The sequence below is a fragment of the Electrophorus electricus genome, chromosome 3 (assembly GCF_041902795.1).
Source record: "Electrophorus electricus isolate QZ-2024a chromosome 3, ASM4190279v1, whole genome shotgun sequence".
Taxonomy (NCBI): Eukaryota; Metazoa; Chordata; class Actinopteri; order Gymnotiformes; family Gymnotidae; genus Electrophorus; species Electrophorus electricus.
In genome coordinates, this window is record NC_137499.1 from 2,553,629 (window position 1) to 2,578,956 (window position 25,328).

The 25,328-nt window shown below is 43.4% G+C and overlaps 1 protein-coding gene across 5 annotated transcripts; it reads right to left on the minus strand.

The window, feature by feature from the left end:
* mrvi1 (murine retrovirus integration site 1 homolog) lies at positions 1-25,029 on the minus strand. 5 transcript variants are annotated; one of them, XM_081709483.1, is made up of 41 exons: positions 24,904-25,029; positions 24,660-24,765; positions 24,425-24,532; positions 24,163-24,343; positions 23,883-23,935; positions 23,742-23,802; positions 23,475-23,633; positions 23,166-23,286; positions 22,489-22,539; positions 22,322-22,399; positions 22,179-22,235; positions 21,818-21,877; positions 21,534-21,589; positions 21,302-21,395; positions 20,726-20,817; positions 20,016-20,604; positions 19,550-19,691; positions 17,422-17,465; positions 14,384-14,504; positions 14,075-14,231; positions 13,197-13,695; positions 11,186-11,404; positions 9,422-9,528; positions 9,160-9,224; positions 8,593-8,766; positions 7,907-7,984; positions 7,753-7,799; positions 7,565-7,621; positions 7,043-7,453; positions 6,778-6,856; positions 6,324-6,450; positions 6,068-6,098; positions 5,076-5,216; positions 4,848-4,979; positions 3,781-3,931; positions 3,609-3,658; positions 3,357-3,506; positions 3,086-3,150; positions 2,414-2,533; positions 994-1,125; positions 1-905 (listed from the first exon to the last, which is right to left on the minus strand). In XM_081709483.1, exons 1-41 carry the CDS (start codon positions 24,904-24,906, stop codon positions 662-664), a joined length of 5,412 nt encoding a protein of 1,803 aa, XP_081565609.1. In that variant the 5' UTR covers positions 24,907-25,029; the 3' UTR covers positions 1-661. The 5 variants fall into 5 exon arrangements, with proteins under 5 accessions (XP_081565609.1, XP_081565605.1, XP_081565606.1 ...); XM_081709479.1 differs by having other exon boundaries at positions 23,166-23,283; positions 24,660-25,029; XM_081709480.1 differs by having other exon boundaries at positions 3,609-3,655; positions 24,660-25,029.
* Between the last annotated feature and the right edge of the window lie 299 nt (positions 25,030-25,328).

The following is a 25,328-nucleotide window of genomic DNA, read 5'->3' on the forward strand; positions in this document are numbered from 1 at the left end:
CTGTTTTTAAGGCACCTTTATTAAAAGGTTGAGTGACACAACCATCAACACACATGTGCAAATATCTAAAAAGATGAAAGAAATCTCTCATGCTATTTAAAAGTGCACTCTAAACTGTTTGAGAAGATGCTCACACCATTGCGCTCTAAGGACACAATCCAACACATCAAAATAAAAGGTTCAGTTATGTGTTGCAAAGTATTGCACTTAAGGAGCTACCTTGGAATGTAAAGTCAAACAATATAGACATAAGAGAATTTAATAACCACACAAAAGATTAAAGATCATTTAAATAGTATACTGAATTCTTCATCCCATAAACCTGAGAAATATAATTGTATTGGTTTGAGTGGTAAGATAATGTGTATCTGTAACATCAGCTGGTTGTCAATAATAAAACCACATTATTCCATCTAGGTGCTATACGACACCTAAATAAATCTACACTGAAACTATGGTTCTCTTACTAGCATTTTTGTCCTTAAAGAACAACAGAGGAATTTGAGATTTTTTTTCATATTGCAGTTTGAAAGCTTCTCTAAAATAGTCTTAAATTTAGTTACTAGTGTTTCAGATATTCCCATGTGCACTGAGCTGGGTTCCTCAGTACCAGCCGAGTCCTTGGATGAATCTTTGAATGCAGATGTGCGTAGGCTGGGCACTACTCTGGCGTGGGACTACTCTTCGAGCCTACATGCAGGCCAAAAAACTTCTTCTTGCCAGGAACACCAGACTTCTCTGCCGACGTGTCTCCGTGGTCACCGTAGTAGTTACTATAGAAGTTTACGAGGTTGACCAAAAAGAACAAACCTATGAACAAGGTGAGGACTCTCCAGAGCGTCCAGCTTCGTTTGAAGACCTTTGGACATAACCGGTCGATGGCTTCCAGTGCTTCTTCATATCGACTGTGACAGGAAGGTGCAGTGTTGAAATTAGACAGTGTGGCTCCTCAACAGATGCCATTGCTATTTATGTTGCCTAAAAGAAACTTACCTGTTTGTTTTATTTTCTTTGTCTGGATCTTCTGCAGTTGTCTGATCGAGCGCCGACTGCTTTTCCTCTGATGAATTCTCCTCTTCCTTGACTTCCTGAAGCTCTTTAATTCTTTTCAGTCCCTCCTGATACCTGCAGATGTATATGTGAGGTGTGATATTGACAGTCTTCGTTCAAACTAATAACACTACCTCTGCATACAGGGACCAGAGGTTCTGAAGCTATCATTTATCTTGTCGCTATTCCCCATTGCTACCTGCCATGTGTTCCTTTGTTTTTGTTTTTTTCCTGGTTTTGTTCCTCATTTCTATTCTCCTCTCTTTATTGTCATCTCCTCGTTAGCCCTCTGTGGGTTCCCTACTTAAGTCCCATGTTTCGCTTTTGGCCTACCTGTTTGTATTTTCTTCTCTGTTCTGACCAGTAGTCTACTTCCTGCCTCCTGCCCTTCTGTATCCTTTATTCTGTTCCCATTCTCTTGTGTAGTGCCTCTTGCTACCAGGCTGTCTATATTCTAATAGTTTGTGCCTTGCTATTATATATAAGCTAAACATATTTTGTTTCTGTTGACCCAGTCATTACCTCTAAGCCTCCTGTCTGCTTGTTTCCATTAGTTTCTGTTTCCACTTTGTTCGTCTGTCTCTGTCTGTTTTGCGTTTTCTTGTGTCATATAACTAGTTTGCCTGTTATCCGTAATAGTTCCTGGTTAGCTTGTTTGTCTGTTAGTCTGCGCCCTACTATCTGCTATCCTGTTTACCTGTTAGCCTTGTAGTCTGTACCCTCTTATCCTATCTACACCATCTACCTGGTTCCTGTTCTCTTACCCGTTAGCTGGTGGCCTGGTATTCTAGTCTTGTTCCTGTGGCCTGTTGCTTGTTATCCTGTTTGTCATTTCATTTCCTTGTTCCAGACGGTTATGTTCCTGTTCTCTACATTAGTTTCTCATTTATACTAGTGTTTGTCTCTTTAGTTCTTATTTTGTAATTCTTTCACCTGTCTTTGTTACAAGTTACGCATTCTGGTTTCCTTTCTGTTTCTGATCTCCCAGGTACAACGACCCTGGAGGTGTGATCGTGACCCCGATCGTGACCCCGATCTCCCTGCATTCTGCCTCAGCTCACCCCGGCTCTCAGTGCTTTTTAAACAATATTATGTGAAAAGGGATGGATGTTAATATTTTTGTACTGTACATTTATCTCATGAAGATCAACAAAGAAGTCTTTCAAATTTAAGACTACATCTTTGATATGTAATGCTGAGTACATTTAACTGGAAAATTACTACTTTAAAAAAACAAAAACAAAACATCATTCTACATTACTGTAAATTTGCCAGTCTGTGCCAAGCAGTCAGTTTTCAGCTGTAATAGCTGTCCAGATTAAGCAAATGTGCCTGTGCATAATTGCACATGTGGACAGGTTACCCTTTCTTGTAGGCTTCTTCCTCGATCTTGGCCTTAATCTGGGCTCTGATCTCTTCTGGACTGCAGGGGACTTTAGTCGATGTGGCTACGTCGCCGTCCTGCTCCGCTGCAACTTTTACACTGAAGTATTTTTCAGATAGGAAATGGGAGTTGGCACTGTAGCAATATACCCGTGCAATTATGTAAAAAAAAAAAACTAAAAAAACTAAACGCAGGCTGCCATAACAGACACGTTCTGCACTGACTTTGATAAACTGAGTACAGTGGGGGACACGCTCTTAGAACAAAACGCCCGTAAAACTGAAGTCACACACGCTAAAAATGTCTCTGTCCTGCAGAAGGCAGGTTATTCTATCACTTGGCTGAAGCCTTACATGTGGGCATTGGTGCACAAGGCATGAGGGACCTTTTAGTCTCACCTCATTAAGCAGAGCTGGTGGTGAAGCCCAGCACCTGGGCTTTGGAACCTGCTCTAGACCAAATGTTTGGATTAAATCTCAGTATAGCATCTGAACATCTGAAACACACTCCAGCTCAGTCTCTTTGTGGAATGTTCCATCGATATTTGGAGGTCACTGAAAATTTGGTCATGAATATATTTGAAACTCGCAGTGCATGTGTGTGTGTGTTTGTGTGTGTGTACAGATGTATGATGTTAAGATATGTACTCACTTTTCACCTGCACCTTGTTGTGGTGAGTCTGTAGGGTTATCACTCTTCGTGCTGTTCGCCTCGCACTAAACAATGAGATCACAAAAAATCACAAAGATTCTAACACCAGGTGCAGTAAGAGGTCAAGGTCACGTGCTTCTGGGCCACAGTGTATATGCGATGCGAGCCAATGGAGGAGCATCTTAGATAAAGCATCATCAATCACCCTGCACATGCAGCCTGGAGGTCACGGTTGTGACACGCAGGAAGAGGCAAATGAAATGGAGCTCACCAGTACAGGAAGTGCCACGGGGCCACCAGGAGATGCAATGCCAGCACTGGGGCCAGGGCCAGGGCCCACTGTGGTTGGGCTTTGACCAGGAATGTGCAGGAGATTAAATTTGGGAACCACAGCCACGCTGACTCTCCTTCTGGGTAAAGCCTTTAAGGATGAAGAAAATACGGTGTTTTATTTTGCTGGCATCATGCCAAGTAGCCACTGTATTCCATCACTGAATTAAATGGGTTGGTTTTGGCGCAGTACCTTTCCTAATGTCACAGACATGGATCTCGATTGACGTGCAATGCCATCTTCTAGAGTAGAAAAGCATGAATACATTAAACCATTCAGAATACAAGCATTCAAGGAGACCATAGACACACAAGTGTGACGGTCATTTTTACAGACTACTTTCCTTCTATGAGCACATAATCACCTCCAGTTTCCATGGAGCCACAGTATCGGTTCGAGTTCTGATTGGCTAGTTTTTTAAACTCCATCAGCTCTGCATGGTCCTTCTCATAGGTCCTCTTGAGGTTCTCCACATACTGCAGCATCACCTCTGTGGCTTTGTTCAAACGTTTTTCCTGTCCCACAAAACCAAAGGGTTCAGTAACGCAAAGCTCACAGAGTCATCAAACAGTTAGTAGCCTCCACTGAGAGTATGTTAATGAAGTCATCACACACTGTGGGGTCTGAGCTGAGGCTAGGCGATTTGAGCCATCACACTGAAAACGCAGCTTTATTTTGCAATTGTTCAGCTATACTGAATTGCTGAATTAAACAGAGCAATAGGAGCCATGAAAACCAATATAATTTAGAATACATTAGAAATTCTTTAGAGTACATTGCCCAGCCAATGGGATGCTTGCAAACTTGATGCACCCCATGCTTACAGATAGAAGTGTTGCATATAAGCACACAATTACTGAATCATCATTGTTGTACTTGGGCATTGCAGTCACAAATGGTTATCTAAGCAACATCGTTGCATGTACAATAAAGCCCTCAAATGCATCATGCAACTTTCATGAAGGTGTTCTGAGTAAGAGTTCCTTACTGGAGATCAAGTTACACCACAAATGCATTTAGAGAGGGAATTTTCTGATTGCTTTCAGGTTTAGCTCTTGTGGTGAAACATGCGAGTAAGTTAAAATAAGGAGAATTAAGGGCTGTTACTACAATCACAGCCCCTAAGGCATGAAGTCTAACATTAATAGCGTTGCCCATGGCAACTGGCACATTGTAACTACTTCTCCATTCACATAGTTTACTTTGGCTTGCACATTAACCTAAGGGCAAGCATAACACTGAGCTAAATCTTTCACAAACAGAATCTTATCTTCTGGAAAAAGACACACTCCAGTGCTCCTTAAGCTCCTCAGAGAGGGTCCAGAACTCTTAGGAAAGCAAGAGGAGGAGCACTTGTGGATGGCAAAGTTTGGGTCAGGGGAGGACGGTGTCCGGCAACAGCCCAGGAGCCGCCCGCCCGCTGCTCCTCACCTGCCGCACGGCTCCGACCATTTCAGCCCGACTGGAGAGGCGGTTGGCCAGGCGGTGCAGCACAGCCAAGGTCTCCACGAGTCTCTGGTAGGACTCCCTCTGCTCTGCATTCTGCCACAGCGGCGCCGTGCACTGAAAGGCAAGGAATGAAAAGGGAACGAAAAAAAGGAAATGTAAGCCGGGCCCCTGCGGAGAGTCGGGCCCCTCCATCTTCTCTTCATGGCTGACCTTCAGTGAGTGTTTGAACTCTTCCAGTTCCTTCTCGGTGTTCTCCTCTGTGAGGTTGCGCTCGCGCTCTGCCAGCTTCAGCCGCGTCTCCAGCGTGTAGTTGTCATTGCGGAAGGCGAGGGATAGCTGCACGAAGGCATTCTGGGGTGGGGGGTTGTCGGAGCGAGAGACCCTGCATCACTACACAGCCCGGAAAAGAGGCAAACGTACATGCTAGGAAACAGGCAGCGCATAAGCTGCTCTGAATGGAAACCACTGTACCCTCTTGAACAAGGTCAGGATCATTCCCACGGCTGGGATCTCACGTGAGGTGGTCAAGGATAACAAATTGCTAAACTCTGCTAATTAACCCTGTACGTCCTGAAAACCGTCCAGGATTACACCCAATGCCTGTCTGTTTGGACGGACCATTAGGCAAGAGATCAAAGTTGGTGTGGTGATGGAGAAGAACACAGAAGTGGCCCTTGAGTCCTCTCTTCCGCGCCGGAATTATCAAAGTGCAGAGAGTGCGAGCAGCAGACCTTCCCTCAGAACTTGAGGGAAGGCACAGTGAGCAGAAGATGACCCTTGACCCTGATCCAGTCCACAGAGAGGGCATGTTTGTGCTTCCTCCTCCTGGGCAGGAAACCACTAAGGGCCGCTGAACTGTGCCGGGTTCCAGAGCACGGACAGAGCGGGCCACGGACTTTCCGTACATTAGCGCCTTCAAAACAGGTGCGGTCTCAGGGACGCAGTGTGCCACAAGGCACAGCAAGGCCTCACAGGGCACTTCTGTGTACCGGCTTCTATCACAGCCACGCTGACTCATCCCTGCGTAATGAAAAGACCATCCCTTTAATCTGGCCCAGAATCCCGGTTTAGTGAACGCTGCTCACACGGGCCAAGATGAATTTCCTTCCTGATCTAACACACGCTGAAAGCGTCCAAATTTGAGACCTCACAGACAGTCGGGAGGTGTTAAGGTGTATGCAGCAAGAAGATAAGGCACCCACCTCCACTTCCTTCTCCGTGAGCGGAGGCGCACTGAAACAAACAACACACAGGTTTCAAGTCAGAGTGATGGTGACCGGTGCTTTTATATATACCAGAGACCCGTATCCACTGTAATACAGTACAGTCTACAATCACATTGCGTTCCTGTCTGTGGGTCAGTCTGGATGAGAGCATATACCAAGTGCTGTAAATGCATGTAAAGATGACACACACTGCAGGATTGCTCAGCATGTGCGGCGTGCAGAGTGTCCTCACCAGGCCACCGTACTGCCTTTGTGCAGCTTAAGTTTGCGCAGCATGAGGTCGGATATGTTGGGCATGGCGTCAGCTTTCTCCTTCGCCTCCTCGTCAGCTGGGGAGACAGCTGTCAGAGAGCAGGAACCTGGGGAACAAAGACCGCTCCCTGCTTAAAATGGACATTTCAAGAAATCTTTCCATTTTGTTCTTGGCATGCGATCTAACGATCTGGGTTATCTATCTAACTAGGATGCCTGTATTGCCATCTTCTGGTACATGCGTGTAATAGCATGTTTATACATGATTCATAAGATGGAGGGGCTGTTGGTTTGATATAGAGACACAAGACAATCACAGAGTGGTCAGAATCAACAGATTAACCTAAGACAAGCGCTCAAGCTTGTATACGCTTGTTCTGAATCAACGCGAAGTGTTAAAAATAGCAAACATGTGGTCATTCATAGGGTCCAACCTCGTTCTTGTTCAGCCGTCTCGCTCAGATCTGGCAGCTTTGATCCTGAGATGCTCTGGGTCCTCATCAGCTTATGCTCCTGAGTGAGGACAAACCGGTGTGTGAGTTAGAAACTGGGGGAAGCTTTACGCCTGTAATAAACTGACCATGTCAGACCATTGCTATCGCAGTAATGTGCTCTTTGTCTCCTTACCTCAAGCCTTTGGCTACAAGTCCCTAAATGAGCCAAACGTTGTAACATGAAACTACAAAAGTCCAACGTTACCTCTCGCAGTTTGGACAGTTTCTGGACGTTCAGGGGAGCCATTGGGAAGTCCTTGTACCCAGAAGACTTCAGTTTATCGGAGAAGGCCAGGCCCTCATCGCCATTGGGTGCCCCGTTCCTCCCACCCATGGAGCCCACGGTATCCCAGGAGACAGCCCTCATGAGGGGTGGGAAGGCTCCGATGGTCTTGATCTCGGCCGTGCAGGGCACTTGCTGGGTGGCTGGATGTGGGACAGGCTTGGCAACTCCCGTCACCGGGGCCGAGCTTTCCGGTTTCAGGCTCTCTAAGACCTCTCTGTGGGTCATAGCCGGCTGTCTGGCCGCCGCCGTGGTGGTGTGGCGGGGTGTCAAGGTGCCGGAGGAAACCTTGCGCTTCTCGGGCGGCTTCCAGTCCACCAGCTTCCTCAGACTCTACACAACAGCAAAAATCAAGGGCGGTGTAATGTAGTTAAGAAACAGCAATAAGAGTGACGAAGAAAGACTGCGAGAGATTTGACCCATGTGACCAGCAGTTGGGCTTACCTCATGGTCTGTTGTACTTGCTTCCCCATGGTCACACACACCAGGCACCTCCAACCGCTGCCCACACAAAAAGACACACACAGCAAAAGCAGAATGTTGCTATAACAAAACAATTAACAACAGTCATTACTAATCATGGAAAAGAGATACACTGTATAAAATGACATCATTAATCATGTACTACCCACCATGAGTGAGCTTGTAGGCGGGTTTGTTGTGGCATCTGCCACTGAAGCTACATGAAAAACCACAAAGCAGAAAAGGGGAATAAATGTTTGCTAGATCATACATCATGCCAGTAATGAGCTCTCAATAATAACTGATTCTCAGTGGCATGTTTACCTATCTGTGGGGGCGCGGAGAGAGAACTGCTCCGTGAGGGTACAGGAGAAGAGGATGGAGTTGCGATGGGCGAAGGACCTGAAATCAAAACAGATTCCGTAGTGACCTCGCGTAGATTTGCACGCACCACCAACGCTCCAGAGGAGCACCAATCATGAGCCTACTCCGCTGCACTGCTCACGTCTGCACCCTGGGCTTCATGCGAGTGGAAGGATTACGGCCTCGTGTCGAGATGCTCTCAAAGACATTCAAGGACAAGCAGACACACACACTGTAAACAGTGATAAGGTTTGATAAGAAAGGAAATTGCCAGGAGAAGGAAGTAATACGGAATGCAATTCAAATCAAAACACCAGGACCCTGTCACATAACGCAGGACGTTTGGTGTTCCTAATAACAAGGGAAGCTAGCAGTAATGGCAGCTGGAATTATGTAGGCTCATCATGCAGTGATGTATGTGAGGTTCAGAATGCACAGCAGAAGCCCAGCCAAAAGTGTTGAATTACACGCACAGAAACACAAAATCAAATGAGCAATGCAAAAGTTCATACAGGACTGTAGGTCCTGTAGATTCATTCAAGACTGTAGGACTATAAGTCCTGAATCACAGGACCAATCCTGATTGATTTTTTATTTATTTTTTGCTATGAGGAGGCTTGTCAGTGTAGGATGAGTGCTGTGGTCACCTGTGGGCGACTCGGTGAGGCTGCATGTGGAACGGCGCCCTCTACGGGTCAGGAAGCGGTCGCTCACTTTCTTCGCCTCCTCCAGCAGCTCCAGGTTCTTCTGCCGGTCCTCCTCCGACAGCTGCAGCTCTGGAAGTTTATCCTTCACCAGATCTATCACGTGGCCTTCAGTGTCTTCAACAACCACACACAAGCATGTGCACAGGAAGGCACATCCACATAAACACTGATCATCTGTAGCCACGTTCCTTAGCTCATTATAGGGCATCAGGCCAAAACAAACTAATCAAAGAGAAATTGTCTTGGCCCCTTGAATTTTGCTCTCTAAAATAGCCTCAAGCGGGGACCCCCATGTTTGACCAAATTTAGACAATTCCAAGGGCTCCACTGGAAGCTATTGTGTGCAGTGGTCATAAATCAAAAACAGCTTAATTGATGAACTTTCTGTATAGGTTTCCACTTTCTGAAATCAGACTAAACTGTTCACAAGTTCACAGTACATGAAACTATATATATTCCATGCGTCATCACACAAACAAGCTCAGGCATTAGGCTCGTGTTGCTTACCTACTGTAGTGAGAGGCCCCGAGGCACTGGTGTTTCTCGACAGCCGAAGTCTGGGGCTGAGTGGTCTGAGATGGCAAACGTAAACATTAGAGCAATGCATTCCACGCATAGCTAAACGACAGCAAAAGATGCGCCTTCCACTTCATCTGTTTAAACCAAGTCATTGACTGAAACAAAAACTGTATTGGTTGTGAAGGCACACAGTGGTAAAGCATGAATTTCTTTAATGGAATCCAGGCTGAATCAAGCAAGCCAAACAAACCTAGTTTTATCCAAGGGACGAGGGTCCTGCTGGGGGGCTGATCCTGGAAGGACAATTGTAGGGGGAGCCGTAGTCACATTCACTAGCTTGGCTTCAACTGGCATGTACTAAAAACACAAAGACGCAGGCAAAAAGGACACCTCTCACGGACTCTTATTTGTAAAAGTACGGAAAATCATGCAAAAATAATGACAGTAATCACTAAATTCATAGATAAGACACTTCTAAAGTAAAATGTTCTATTTACCAGACAGCTAAATATTTCAGTGTAATTTGAGACCTCTGACGAGGGTGTCAGTTTAAGATGGACAATGCAGTACCATTTCACACAATGTCATTGCCCATCACAGTACCGCAGTCCTACTGTGCTAAGAATGGCATGTCCACTGTGTTGTTAGCAACAACATCCAACAAAATGGAAGAAATGTAATTAGAAAAATAAAAAATACAAAAATAAACGTGCTGGTTTTTATTAAAGAAAGAATCTTAAATCTGTTGGTTTAGCAATTGGTTTAGTTGGTCTAGCAACAGATGGACAGATTTTCCATTTGTATTACATTCCAGTGTCTTCAGAACGCCCTCAGAAAGCTTAAAATCAGTCCACTGAGAGCTGCCCATAAACGCAAACACACACAGGCTCCCAAGGGAAAACCAGCCTGCTGTTATCACATCCTGTCTCCTTCTAAAGATTGGTCTTCGTGACAGCCAATGTTTGTCTCCCCTTTGTGTCTTTGAGTTTCTAACAACTATTCCCTCATGATATAACCTTTTATTCTTTTATGCATTCTGAGGGGTTTGCTATATTTTCAGTTCTCAGTGATGTGATCAGCAGACATGATCAACACAGTAACAGAAAATGTGATGCATAAACAACAATTAAACAAGACCTCAGGACAAAGAAAGTTAATCTTGCTTTTGTTCATCAAGGCGAGCGGCTTTTATTTGTTAAGCCTGGAGTCTGGGATTAGATTTCTTGAGTTTAATGTGGTCCTGGAGTGAAATACTATCTGAATCTTAAACTTTATGAGTGTCTGTGTGGGAGTACCCCAGTTGCCTTAATAGAACAGCAGGCTGTAAGAGACTTTGATGTCTGAACAGTTTGTGGCCTCCAAAAATGAAACAGTACAGCCAATCCTGTATTTATTTTTTTTTGCATCTGTTAAGATAGTGATATGGCGTGCACACAAATATGAAAGGATGCATTATAGAGCTTGTAAAATTTCCCTCTGACCCCAGACTCTACATTTATGGCATTCAGCTGACGCTTTTATCCAAAGTGACTGAATACAGATTGAGCAATTGAGGGTCTTGCTCAGGGACCCACCAGTGGTATTTGAACTGGCAACCTTCTAGTTACTAGTCAAGTACCTTAACCACTGAGCTACCACTGCCACAGAGCAAAACAGCTACGTTCTGCTTCAAAGATCCAGGTGATCTTATTACTAAAAATACAATGGCAAAACTCTACAATGGCAAAACATGATATATGTACTTGCTGTAATGCTGCAGTCAAAGCTTGTCACACTGAGTGAGCAGTGTGTAAAGACAGCAGTGTAAATAAGCATGAAAAAACAACCATAGCAACACACACAGTTCGTGTATATGACACACAGGAAAAACAACAAATGAAGCTAGAATTAATCACATGTTATTTGTGTTGTATACCAAGCAGCAGGAGATATTAGTGCTATCTTAGCAGGTGTAAGAAATATGCAAAGTTTATGTATGTGAGTGTGTGTGGCTCTGAGGCAGAAGGTCACTCACGTTGGTGGGGGAGCTGGAGGAACTCTCGATGTCCTCAGCAGAATCCTCCTCCTCTTCAGGCAGGGTGGGCATGGTGGGGGCGTTTGGGGGCCGAGAGCGGGTGTATGGGAGAAGGAGAGGGGTGTAGGCCTGGGCTGCCACACAACGGAGAGGCGGAAGAGAAGCTTGCTGAACCTGCGGCCCTGGCACCCCACGTGCCACAGAGATATCCTGATTGCGCTGTAAGAGAACACACACACACACACACACACACATCCCAGATGACATTCAGGGAAATCACCAGACATGGAGAAGCTTAATGGAGATTTTGCGCGGTGTAAGATTCTCCTTCAGACTCGGCTTGTTGTTGAGTGCACTGTGTCTCCATTGCATGTCTATGTCTTGCCTACTCCAAGACCTTTGTATTTTCTCCCCATCACTGAGATCCATCTCGTTCCACCTGCCAGAAGACTCTGAAATGGGTTCTCATGTCCTTTCTATATAACTAATGGCATCTGTGATGCTCAAGTCACTTACCGTATATGCATAGAAAATAGCTAGCAAGCCACTGAGTATAAAAGACCTTACAAAAGCAACTAACATAATCAATATGGGATCTGGGAATCCGAAACAACATAAAGAAATCCATTAGCAAGGCCTCACAGCCAGTGAAGAGCAGAGTCTATAGAAGTTCAGCTGCAGTTCAATTTTTTTATTATTCGGTGTATTGCCCACAACATACTATTTCCAGAAATAAATGGTAATTTCAACTTTTTAGACCTGGAGAAGAGGGTTGGTCAGCAGGGTACCATGTTCCCAGGGGAATGCAATCCTAATCCCATTCAATCTATTCTCATTCCATGTGAGGGCTAAAAAAACTATCCTTGGCTTCCTGTTAACCCAAACAAAATAGGAAACAATGTGTTTCTTAGCGATAGAAATAGACAGAAAGAGAGAGAGAGTGAGAGAGAGTGAGAGAGAGAGAGCATGTAAACATTTCTTATAAGCAAAACAGCCTGCAGAGGATTTATATGACAACAGTGATTATATTTTTATAAAACATCTTAGTGTTAAAGTTCATCAGACTGTACAAAAGAAAACACTGTCAGCAGAAAATAAGGCCAACATTTACCCACTCAAACAACATGTACACATATATTGTTTAGAAATTAAATATAATGCACATATATTTAATAATGCACATTTAAACTGAATCATCAAGAAAAATCCACCACAACTGCACCCCAGCCAAGCATAGACATAGAGTATTTGTCTCTATGAGCTCACTGTGTCACTAGTGCTCACTGTCACTATGAACGACTGTCTTTATTTACTGCTGGGGCAACCTTGGTCCACAACCTGCCTGATACTCTCTGTTCCTCTCCAACCGTTACTCAAGAGCAACAACACTCCATTTTCTTCAACAAGGGCACTACTGAAACTCATGTCCTAGGAGAAATACATCCCTAAAAAGGAAGCGGCAATTTTGAGAATATGTTCTGTGTAGACTGAATGACATATAGGCTTGTTCATCCTGGGGGAATCATACCAGCATATCCCCTTTCAAACACAGATTTGAATAATTACCACAGGTTTTAAGTCAACATGTAGTTGTGAACTGTTCTAGTCTCTGTTTTCTTATCAGTGTGCAACTGAATTCATCTGCTGAGCACAATCTTCAGGGAACTGGCAAGCTAATTAAATAACCTGCTAAGTTGCTTATCAACTTGTTTTGTTGAAGACTGACCTGAAGTTAAAGAGCTATTGGTGTTTCACCAGAATCTGAGCCGTACCCTTCTTGAACATTCCCATCCAGTGTGTTTACAAAATTGAAACACATGGTCAGGTTTCTAACAAGAAGACAGACATGTCTGAACTAAATAGTGTTTTACAAGTTTCTCATTAGAAACTGCAGTAAACTAAATATGCATGGTATTTGCTTTGTGATTAGCTTTTAAAATTGGAATTCATTCACAAATATATCTATGAACAATGATCTTGATAATGATTACTAAAAATGCCAAATACTCACATTTACTGCTGTAGCAGAGTCTGTAGATTCAAACTGAGCTGCTCGGACACTCCCACTTTTAGATGTATCAAAAACTTCCTCCTTCCCAGATTCTAACTCAGACACGTTACACGTACAGCATGTCCTTAGTTCTTTTAAGAATCCGTTTTGGCTCCTCCCACAGGGTTCTGATTCTTCTTTGCTCCTCCCACTGCCCTCTGATACACCTTCACTTGGGCTAAGGGTAGGTGTATCGAAAACCTGGTGCTTCCGACAGTGCTCTGGGTCTGAAGGTCTCCCTTTGTCCACAAGCTTAAAGACTTGACTCTGTTCACCGAGTTCTGATTCCGAACGTCTGGACTCTGTTGCCACTTCTTCTCTCCCACCGCTGTCTTTTCTCTTATGTGTAGGACATTTGTTGCTCTTTGTCTTGGAGGTCCTGCTGATAATAACCTCCTCTGGTGAAACTTCGCTGCTCTCACTTTCTTCGGACCTGTCGCTACAACCTGGCCTGTCTGCCCTGAAATGGAAGTTGCATCCAAATGTAATGCATTTGGAAACCAGTGGACTCTATAATTAAAAAGGCCTTAGTGGAATCAATTCATCATTATGCGTAATCAATAAACATTCAACTCAGCCATATCCCCTTACATTACCTAAGAAAAATGTACCCTGGTTCAGTGTGACAGATGGGCCTTTCATTCCAAGCTAAAAGCACTCTGCATTTTCGCAGGAACCAGTAAAGAGCAACAGTAATTAACCGAAGCTTTGGTGGGTGACAGTGTAAACTCTGCAGCTTCTGCACAGTCTCACCTAGCATGGGCTGCCCTCAGCCGAGGATTTTACATAAACACACACGCGACTTGTCCTGTAAGACCTGGAGGAATGTAAACACTGACCTGGCTACACTCTCTGGAGTGGGGTGGTGTGGGAGCTCCTCACAGGCCGGTCCGGGGGAAGTTTCCGGTAAGGGGCTGTGAGTTGTAGCAGAACTGCTCTCTCTGGTGCTGTGTATTGGTGGGCTTGGGTCATTAACCAATCCCACAGGAAAAGGGTCTGACAGAGAGGAACCAACATTGTTAAGAAGGTGAGCCCCACAGGCATAGATATGAGCTTTTATTGGTTTACACTTGAGGAGACAAGACACTGAACCAGGTGCACCAGCAGAAAAATGTAGTCGGATATGAAACATGACTGATGTCCAGTACCTGAAGTAGAGGCCTGCGAGATAACTATATTGCTGCAGTTCACCCACAGGTCAAATGAGTTAGTATGCAGAGCCTGGGTTGGGTCATTCGTGTTCTGGGATACGTCGTGGTTTGTGCAGCCCTGAAACATCGATGCAGTGTCACCATGGAGACCTTCAAAACAGCCAAGTTCATAAAGCACTCTCTTTCCCTTTGGCTATTGTTAAAAGGGCCTGCTAATCTGATACTGGAGTGAATCTACTTTGACATTCAAAAGGCTAGTGATACACTCCGGGTTTGTGCATTTTCTTCATATTAGCAGGAGAGTCATGAGAAACACGGAGAAAAAGAAAGAAATAAACTGTTGAAATGCAACATGAAAAGGCTATAATTTAAAAAGTTACCAGGTATAACTCCTACGGTACCTTCTGCATCCTTCATCATTTTAAAAATCACAACATGTCCTCCTGGTTGTGATATGGTAATATTGATGTATTACGTATTAGGTTAAAGTAGGTTTGCACTGATGTGAGTCACAACAGCTTCATTGCAGCCAATGTAATGAAGATGAACTCAAGAGAAATTATTCTTCATTAAAATATTACACTTTGTCTGTGTACGAATTACATAATAACAAACAAAGATACAAACAAACCAACAATATGGTATTTGCAAAGGAATGTATATGATGAGAACAGGAGATAGGAATCTTTTTTCTTTTTAAACTTCCTTTTCTGCTGTAATGGCACCTCATTCAACCACAGAACCAAAAGTGATCTAGTTGTTCTTTAATTTATCCCGCAGTTCACTGAGATCTAAGACAAATATAGTTTGGCTCCTGAACTCATTAGATCTTATGCGGTTTGACCAGATATAAATATTTTATTCTTCAGCATTGAATCATTCAAACCCAAACAGCAGCTACATGTTTTACAAAGTTACGCCACAGTGATGAAGAGATAATCTGGAGCCTGAGATTTCAAAATGACGTCTCGGTGGTTTAAGAACACCAACAAAGCCCGACAGCTTGGAGACCACCATGGCTCCTGCTCACTCAGTGAGCAAGGCACATAGATGAATCCTGGAGTGTAATCAAATTATGATTACTTCCTGGTGGAAACACATCTATGCTTGTGAATTTCTCTCTCTCTCTCTCTCTCTCTCTCTCTCTCTCTCTCTCTTTCTCTCTATCTTTCTCTCTCCCTCTTTTCATTGACCAGAGCTATTTTTAACAGGCCCCTGCCTATCCATATCCAGAAGAGGTCAGCTCTCAGAAGAAAATAAATTCAAGAGAAAACACAGTTCATCTGGCTGCCGGGTCCCCTGGGATCTTTGGCTGTCTCAGAGAAGCTTTTGCTCCGGCTCCATGAGAACGTGAGAGACTACATAAGCTGACCCTAGCTGTTTAAAGTTGGTTGTATGGAACACAGTCCATTCAAAGCACAATGGGGAAATATAACAGAACACAAGGATGTGTGAGAAAGACAACAGCTTGCGTGAGTGCCGCCAAAGCCTGAAGATGCCAAAGATCGATAACAAACAATGATGCACTGATGAGTGCGGGCACCATAAAGCAGATTTACATGTGGTATGGCCTGGAACTGTAAGCAGCCCAACTTTTATTACTGAATGAAATGAACTCAAAGCCCTCCACAGGGTGGACACAGGATGCCTGCTGTCCAGATGCGACCGTGTAAATTCATTTCAATATCCCTGCCACTTTTATCTGCACTTTTTTTCAAGCTGACCTGAGTTCTGTATCTATATGGAAATACAGAAAACAAAGACACCCACACATGTGCAAAGCAATTTCCTCATTAGCTCATGCTCATGCAACAATTCCATATGAAAAGCCACGTTCCAAGAGTACCTGAACATCCACAGATGGTCCCTCACCAGATCTCCACTCGCTCACAACTCTCTTCTCATCCCAGCTCCTGTTTTCGTCTCCCTTGTGAAGCTCCGCAGCTTTTGGAGCTCTCTCTGTTCCTTGCCTCGATGTTTCTTTTTCCCTCTCTCTCTCTCTCTCTCTCTCTCTCTCTCTCTCTCTCTCTCTCTCTCTCTCTCTCTCACTCTCTTCCCTGCTCCAGCCTCTTTTTAACTCCTGGGAGCTTTGACCATTTAAGGAGAAGGCTTCTTGTGCCTCTCCAGGCAGCTGCTGCTGTGAGCTCTCTTGCCTTGCGCTTCAGAAAGGCTGCGGCTGAATGCCCGCGTCTGTGGCACCGCGGCGACCGCCTGCTGAGCCTGCCTCCTTCCACTCTCCTCTCCTTTTGGTTTGACTGCTGGGTAAAAACTAAGGAGGTGAGCGAGAGCAGTACCCCTTATGCCCTAGAATCACGAGGAGTGGTATTCAGTCATATCCCAACCGCCACAATCCTCAGCAAGCAAATCACCAAAACAACATCTCACTGCAGGGGAAGTGAAGAAGGATGTCAGTAAATAGACATGCCTGATTACCCATGTAAAGTACAAACTCTTTGATGGCTTAGTGCCACGACTGAGACCATGTGAGGTGAGGTGAATGCTTGATGATTATATTTTGTGCGCACACAATCGATGGCATATATACATAGGAGTCTGAGATGCAAAGAACAAGCTCGTTCTAAGTATCTGTTTAACGAGCTGCCTCAGAGCCAGACACATGCACTGCTGGAAATATCTAAGGCAGCATTTTACTCTGTTCTGGCCTGATAGGTCATTGTAGGAGGATAACTCTTAACATTGCTTCAGGGGACTTAGTGTTCAGATGGAATTATTGAGATAGAGATATGTTTTTGGAAAACATTCCAGTGACTCCCTCAAATTTATCTTTTACAATCAACTGCTGTATTTAAAGCGCTAGGTTACCAGCATGCTCTCCCTGTTTCATAACCTGTTTCATAACTATCACCGAGGGATTGTTTTAACATCATAAACTTCAGGTATATTTCATGCATGCTAAGTAAGCAATTGAATTTACAGTGACACAGTGAAAAGTGAAAGTTTGACAAACTCATGCACAGACACACTAAGCTGGACAAAATAATTTGTGAAAAATCCACCATAAGAAGAGTTCTTACCTTGTGGCTATTATCCTTGGCTCCTGTGTGCAGAGGCAAGGCACCTGTTTCAAGAGAAGCAGTTAGACACACTGGTTCATTTGCATCTTACGGGTCTGTCATGCAAATAACCAAATGTTAAAAAGCATTAACATAACCATCCTTCCCAACACCCTGACATACTGAAGGTGGTTTGGACAGCTGATTGGCTGGAGGGTTTTCCATATTCCTTTTAGGTTCTGCTCTCCCTCGGTTACCCTCTCACTCTGTCTCCATATCTACAGGCAACAATTACCTGGCAACTGAGGTGCTTGATCCTGTGGCTACGAGTGTGTGGCCCACACTGGCCGTATTGTGCTGCTCCCTGTGATGAGTGGGAAGGTGGTACAGCCACCCAGCCAGTCCAAAACACACATCCTGTGCAACAGCAGCCTTCCGCATCTTTTGCATGCTATTTCACAATGGCACCACTGATATTTAGAAACCTCCGCCCCCTGAACCCAGGGTTGCATTGAAGACCAGGTGATAATGGATCTCCATAATTTATGCCTACTTCAAAGTGGCTTATTGATGAGATCAGAGAGGAGAGTGCGTTTGTGCACCAGAAGATAGACACAGGTCCACAGCAAGATGCGTTGTTTTGTGTGAAGTGCGTTAAGGGGAGCTCTTCAGTGTGATAAATTTCTACCCTCTGTCATTCAGTCTGCTGTCTGCTCTGGAAACACAGCCTTTAGACCTAAAAGAAACAGTATTAGGTTTCGTTATGGCCAATATTCTCACTACCTGCGGTTCTACAGAGGTATTCTGCATTTCTGTATGTACCTTAAGATGCTGCATCACACCGAAGCAGTAGATTAATTGATTAGTGTAAATGTACTGAATCTTCCTAGCTAATGATGTCATGTTTACTCTCCTACCTGGCTGCTTTCATGTATTTTTCATGCCTCTGTGCACATGTACCTACACTGATCAGCCATTTTATTATCATCACCTTCCTATATATAATGTAATGACTTCAGTGGCCACACACACTAAATCCAAATGTAAATGACAAAGGACTATCTGCATTTTCCCTTAGGGCCCTTAGAGAATGCTGGCAGAGTGAAACCTACATTTTTTTCCAGCATTGTTTTTAGGATCAGTTTCACTGACAGTTGCTATCAGTATTCTTAAACTAAAGATAAATTTTGTCTGATTTTCATTAAATACCTATCTATCTATCTATCTATCTATCTATCTATCTATCTATCTATCTATCTATCTATCTATCTATCTATCTATCTATCTATCTATCTATCTATCTATCTATCTATCTATCTATCTATTATATTATATTATGAAAAGGATTGCATAATGTTGAGGTGATTTAAACAGAAATGTGGGATATATGACTCGTAGAGCCTGTGGCTGAGAGCGGAGCTTTTTTAAAGGCTAACATATAAACAACTAAGGCAACTAAAGTCACAAACACACTCCTTTAATATTCACAAATGATTACAAGACCTTATTTCATTAACACTGTAAATTTCCCAGAGGAGTTGAAATTCTTAAAGCTATTTCTATGAAAGCCTGAAGTTTCTGAACGAGCGCCCAAAGAATGTCAGTATAAACATGCCATTGAAAAAGCCTCCAGTGCATGCAGTCGCCATGTTACAGGACATCCGCGCAACCCTTGATTTAGCTTCTGATTTGCCATGCAAAAGCAACACCGTTGACTGATCACTTCATGGTGAAGCAGAGAACACAAGAGTCCCAGGGGGTTTTAGGAGGACCAATGACACTGTGCTTGAGATCACGTGTATTTTTGTCACATATGAGCGCACATACACGCACACATATGCATACGCACATGGATGCATACACACAGTCCTGTTAAAATAAGCATAGCAACCCACACTATGTTGTTAGGATTATTGGTTTTTCTGCATATGCTCATGTGAACCGAATGCTGATTATGCTTTTGTCATAATCCAGTGTCTTTCAGGAGCACTGGGTTTGAGCCACAGGCCCCCCAAAGGAGCCAACAGGAAGAAGAAAACAGACGCTGGCTTTTACTTCCCACACAGAGGCAAGGTAAAAAAAAAAAACTAACATAAAGGACTTGCTGTACAGGTTTTTTTTTAACATGGCAGAAGAAATTAGTCACTACCATTTGTCAGAAAGGTGGGGTTAGGGCTGCAAAGGCGAGAGACTGACTCCAGTCCAGTGTGAGTGGTGGACCCTCTGCTGCAAACCACTGTATGGTTGGCATCCACTGACTTCAGATCAGGGTCTGCAGAAATATCTGAGGACTTGAATATAAATTTGAGAAACAAAAAAATTACTGTGCTATTTACTGATTTGGGAAGCTAAGGTCAAGGTTTTCAAAACTCCAAAACTAGTTTTGACTGACTCCACATTTTTACTATCTATCTACAAATCACACAAATAAAGACACTTTACAAAATGCAAATATTTTGTGCGGATGTTATATTGTTACATTGGTTTGATAATAATACATTAATGTTTACCATAACAATAATATGAATTACTGAAAATATAAGCATTGATGACTGGACCCAGATCATTACATTTAGGTAATGTAATGTAATGCACCATCGACTATGAGGACATACCGATGTATTGGAGGAGACTTGTGCCTCTAGGACACTGAGCTGGCTCTCAGCATCTGCAGTTCTGCTAAGCGCCTCCTCCACCCTGCGACTGATGGCCTCCACCCTCTCCCCTAGCCTGTTCTCAGTGCGGGTGAGCAGCCGAGTGGCCTTCAGTGCCCTTTCCACTGTGTCCTCCACCCGCCTGAGGGACTCCATCACGGTCTCTGCCACCATGTCTTGCCTGTGCGCGTCCCCTCCACTCATGCCCCCGATCAGCTCCATCGCCACAGCCATGTCCTTCCTCTGAGTCACCCTGCCCGCCTCGGCCAGACTCTGGGTTTCTCTAAGCTCAGAGAGCTCCTGCTCCAACACAGAGGCTCTCGGCCTGCTCTCGTCTGCCTCCTGCTTAGCTGCGCTCATCTCAGCCTCTAGTGCCCGCATCTCACGGGCCATGCGGCTCCTCTCACTCCCCAGCCTCAGGGCCCTCCTCCAGGCCACAGCAGCCGCCCTGTGGGCCTCCCGGTTCTGCTGGTGGGCCTCCGCTGGCCTGTGCTCCAGTTCCTCCCACAGATCCTGTGGTAGATCCAGCTCCCTCAGCCTGCAACCACAGCTGGAGCAGCACACGTACACTGCCAATGTATGGTACTGTTTCATCAAATCTTTCAGACTCGAACACAAAGGCATGTCTTCAGAGGAGACTACATAGACATGATGCTGTGAGAGTTCCTTACATTGTCAGAAGTTGCTGTTTGGAGCTGGCTTGCTCTTGCCTGCCCTGGAATGGTTTCTCCAGCATTTCACCTGTATAGCTGCAGACAGCATCCTGAAAAATAAATTTAAAAATGAAGTCTTACCATGCAAGAATTTGTAAGTAAAACAAGCTAAGAACAAAGAAATTCCTTTTAAGATACATGAAAGAATGTTAATAATATCAGCCCACTTATTGTGAAGACAAATATGTTTGATTAAGTGATGTAAAAATACATGTAACTGTTTTTCATGGTCTGACCCCTCACACTTTCTCAGATATCAGCATGTGGAGCAGCTGTTTAATATCTGCGTATTTGACGTTGTGGATGATATTCTGGAAATCTGCCACTTGAAAGCACGATCTCTGGCAGTAAGCCAGGACTCTGTGCTACACACATCCTCTACTACCCAAGAAAAGTCCAGCATAGGACTTTGACCCTCAGGCCTTTGGCATATGCTGAACTGAATATGAACAAAATATGAACTGTACTCAAAATATGCCAGCAGAAAACAAGCATGGCAAGCTTCTAGAGCTGAATAGATGCTGAGTGCATTACCGGCTGAGCCTCCAGTATCTCATGGTGTAGTGAGTAGAGGTTGGGCACACCCTCTCTCTTCAGTCCCCAGGATCTCAAAGCACATTTATCAAAACTGCCATAGCAGAAAGCAAAATGTCTGAATATGCACATGAATACTGGGGCTTCAGATCACCATTGAACATAATGATGTGAGTCCAGACATTTATACTAAATAGGTCAATAGGTTTGTTGACAAGTTGTTAGAATTTACCTCAAGAGTGCTTGATGTAAGTGCTCTTGTAATCTCAACAATTCAGACTGCACACTCTTCAATAGAAGGCAAACCAATGTGTTCATATTTGATGGACAAATTCTTAAGTCTCTAAATGCCACTAAATGCCATTAAATGTGTAGACATTTTGGGAATTGCTATTAGCTTTGAAAATCAAAACCAAATATTATTTCAGTGCAATGTGGGTTTTTTTTTTAATTATTGCTGTCTTTAAAATAATTAGGATAATATTTTACTTTGAATTTTCAGTGTGAACGTAGTACCTCGATTATTTTGTAGTGTTCAAGATATGTGTCTTTCATCTTCTGCAATATAATGTTTTTCTGGGAAAAAAAAATTAATTAAATAGGCAGTTACTGTGTTAAGCACTGTTTTATTTAGTGTCATTGAGCACAAAGTTATTAGATTAAGAGTAGGAAACATTAAATTATTTGTTAAAGAAGAAAACAAAACTTCTTACTGCCTGTTTAATATTCTTGTCCTTTCTTCGAAAACGTTATTACTCTTTCACTACAAATTTAGTCGATGGATGGTACTAGAACTTATTAATGTGACTTTCATTTGCTATTGACCATTGTATAAACAGCTTCTCAGGTAGTAAACACTTTATGTGCATCTGCTCACCCGGGTCATTTCCCTTTCTCTCACTGCCAGTAACATGCCCATTTCCTCCAGTTCTTCCTGCAATCGGTTAAGAGCAACGTAAAGGGAACGCCACTGAGCTTCACAGACGACCAACAGCATTTTCATTTAGGAGGATCTCGCACCCTCATGTTACTGTTGGCTCTCTTAAGTTTGCTCAGCTGGTCTTCAGCACAGTTCCTCTCAAGTGTTAGTTTTACATTCTGCAGAAAAACAATTAAGATTTTGGGGGATGCCACACAATTTGCTACATGCTATTTTAAATATCTGCAGCTATGTAAAAAAGATATACCTTCTCTTCAATGACTTTGATATGGGCCTTCAAATGTTCACTCTCCTTCATCTAAAAGTGATATAATGGTCACAATAGGAGAAGCTCTTCAAATAAATTAAATCAAGAAAACCACTAGGAAATTATATTGTATGTTACAGGAGCAACACAGTTACATTACATCATTACATCCGGACAGCTGTATCTTTAAAACAAAACTCTCACAGTTATTAATTTGAGGTCAGCTGCACTGGGAAAGTTTTTGAGGTTAAAAAGGACAGTTTCATAGAGACTTTCTAGAAAGTTACCAAAGAATAGTTCTTGCTACCAAACATTAAGCCAGAAGTGGGGGATAAAACCACATCCCATTGTTTCATTACAGCGTAATGTAATTACTTAAGAGTGCATTGGCAGTATGCAGACCTGCAGGCCTTTAAAGGTTATTTCTTTAAAGGGATTTTGAATATGCGAGGGTGCTACGCTTGTGAGTTATTCTGCTTCAGCACTGCCAGTTTCAGCCAATGCTTCTAGAATTTTCTAAATATTATTGCTACCATCACCATTTTGTTCAGGTTGCAATGACCTCTCAAGAACCATTAAGACAGCAAAAAGTCTTTATGTGTTTTTAAATGGTGCTACCCAGAAGCCCAAAGCCTGATCAGTAATGATTTAAGTGCTCTTTAAAGAGTGCGGTGGACCAGTGTGTGGTTGTGGGCCTGGGATCTGGTGGCTCTCTCCTGGCTCTCTCTCAGGGCTTCCTTGGTTTCTTCCAGTTCCTCAGACTGAGAATGTGCTCTCGCTACACAACGCTGGGTACTGCTGATTTCAAACAAACACATGGAAAACTGACATTTGGATGTTTATTACTCTTCGTTGAATATATATATATATATATATATATATATATATATATATATATATATATATATATATATATACACACCTCCTGAGCCACCCTATTCTCAACAATATGATCACATACATATCAGAAATACAATGATTCACACCTGGCTAGTTTGCCACGTAGCTCAGATACCTCCAGAGTCAGATGAAGGTTTGTTTCCTCAAACTGGGACAGAGTCTTTAGGAGGAGACTGTTCTGCCCACTCAGTCTGTGCTGAGCTTGCTTCAAGTCTGCTACCAAGGTGAGCAAATCGCTCAATTCACTGGAGCAAAACGAGAAGAACAGCCTCAGTGGCAAATGGGTAACCCAGTAACGTTTAGTTCACCATGTGAAATGGAAAACCATGAAGAAATGAAACAACTCCACTAACCAATGACATTTAGCTCGGTCTGTGAGAGTGGTTTCGGGTACTGAAGGAGAATAAGCAGTCTCTAAGGATGCAACAGCAAAAATATGAGTACAATATGAAAGTGATGACACGTGAACTAATACTATCTGATATGAGATTTACCATTCTCAGCTGCTTTGCATGAGTCTAATCCTGGTGTCTGCCAGTCATATAACCTACAAGTCAATAAAGTTTGTTTAAACACAAATTCCAACATCAGCGATGCTAAACTTATGTTACCCCAAACATCAGTCATTTCCTGGTTTCAAACAGTCAAAACCTTTTCTGTAAATGAACCGATGTTCAGTTCTTTCAATCTTCCTTTTTTTTCTCAGAGGAAATCGAGAACAAAGAATATTTAGTACACATTCATTATTAAAGGCCAACTGCAGGCATCTCTCACCTGTCTTGGCTACACTGGGCAATCCATTTTCTCATAGTGGCATGGAAGGTGACCCTACTGATGGGGGGGTCTTGGTCATCTGGATCCAGCATATACTGTAGGATGGTCAGCTTGTCCTGTCCTGGACTGTGGCCAGTCATGGCCCTTAGATATTGCACTACAGTGGAGACCAGGACCTGTCCTGTTAAAGAGAGACATGTCTTAGGTTTGCTCTATACAGCTATTGGCGCAATCCTTTCAGCAAGGAAACAGGACACTCTACCTCTGCTTGCGCTGTCACATGCCTCAAAAGTAATGTTGAGAAGCTCTTCTTCTGAAAAGCCATTGGTGTTGATTTGGTCACAGAAATCCGCATTGTCATGATGAAAGTCTGAAGCAGCGGGAATGTGATGAGACTGTAAGTGTTTGGAATGCTCAAAAATGAATTTCTACACACATCAAGGCTATATTTATCAAAATATACTAAAGATACCTTACTTTCACTTAAAGTGCCTTACTTTCACCGCTGTCAACCATCTGTGATGGCTCAGCCGAGTAGGTTCCAGAGTCGACAGACAGACTTGGACCGCTGTATCCATGACGACCATGAGTCTGTGACTTAGCCTGGTAGGAGGGGGAGATGGACTCACTGTCCTCCATTTGCTGACTGGGCAAATTTTCTGAAAGACTCTGACCTGCATTAAACTTGACCGAAGCCATAACCTGGGGAAACAAAAATGGACAATTACAAAAAAACCTTACCATGACTGATTTATGTCATGATGCCAAATCCACTCTCATATGTTGCCATGACATTGATATGAATGAACTTGTATTTTCACAAAAGATTCCGTGTTAACCAAAAAGCAGCTGAGCTCAGTTTCAAAGTCTTAGCTGGATAAAAAAAAAGTGTAAATGACCCACAGCCAAGCTGCATGTCTGCTCTGTTTAAGGCAAGTAATTGAGTAACCTATTAAGCCCATAATGCCTCAACCAGCTGATCAAAGCAGTGAACACAGAAATCCATGCAGATCTCACATTAGGAAATTCTAGAGGAGACATACTTTAAACACATGATATGACATACTCAGGCTCCTTTGCAAATGTGTGGCAGAAAACATACCTCTTAAGTGACTATTATCCTTTAGAAACCTCCACTCCAGCAACTCTGATGTATTATGTCCAGT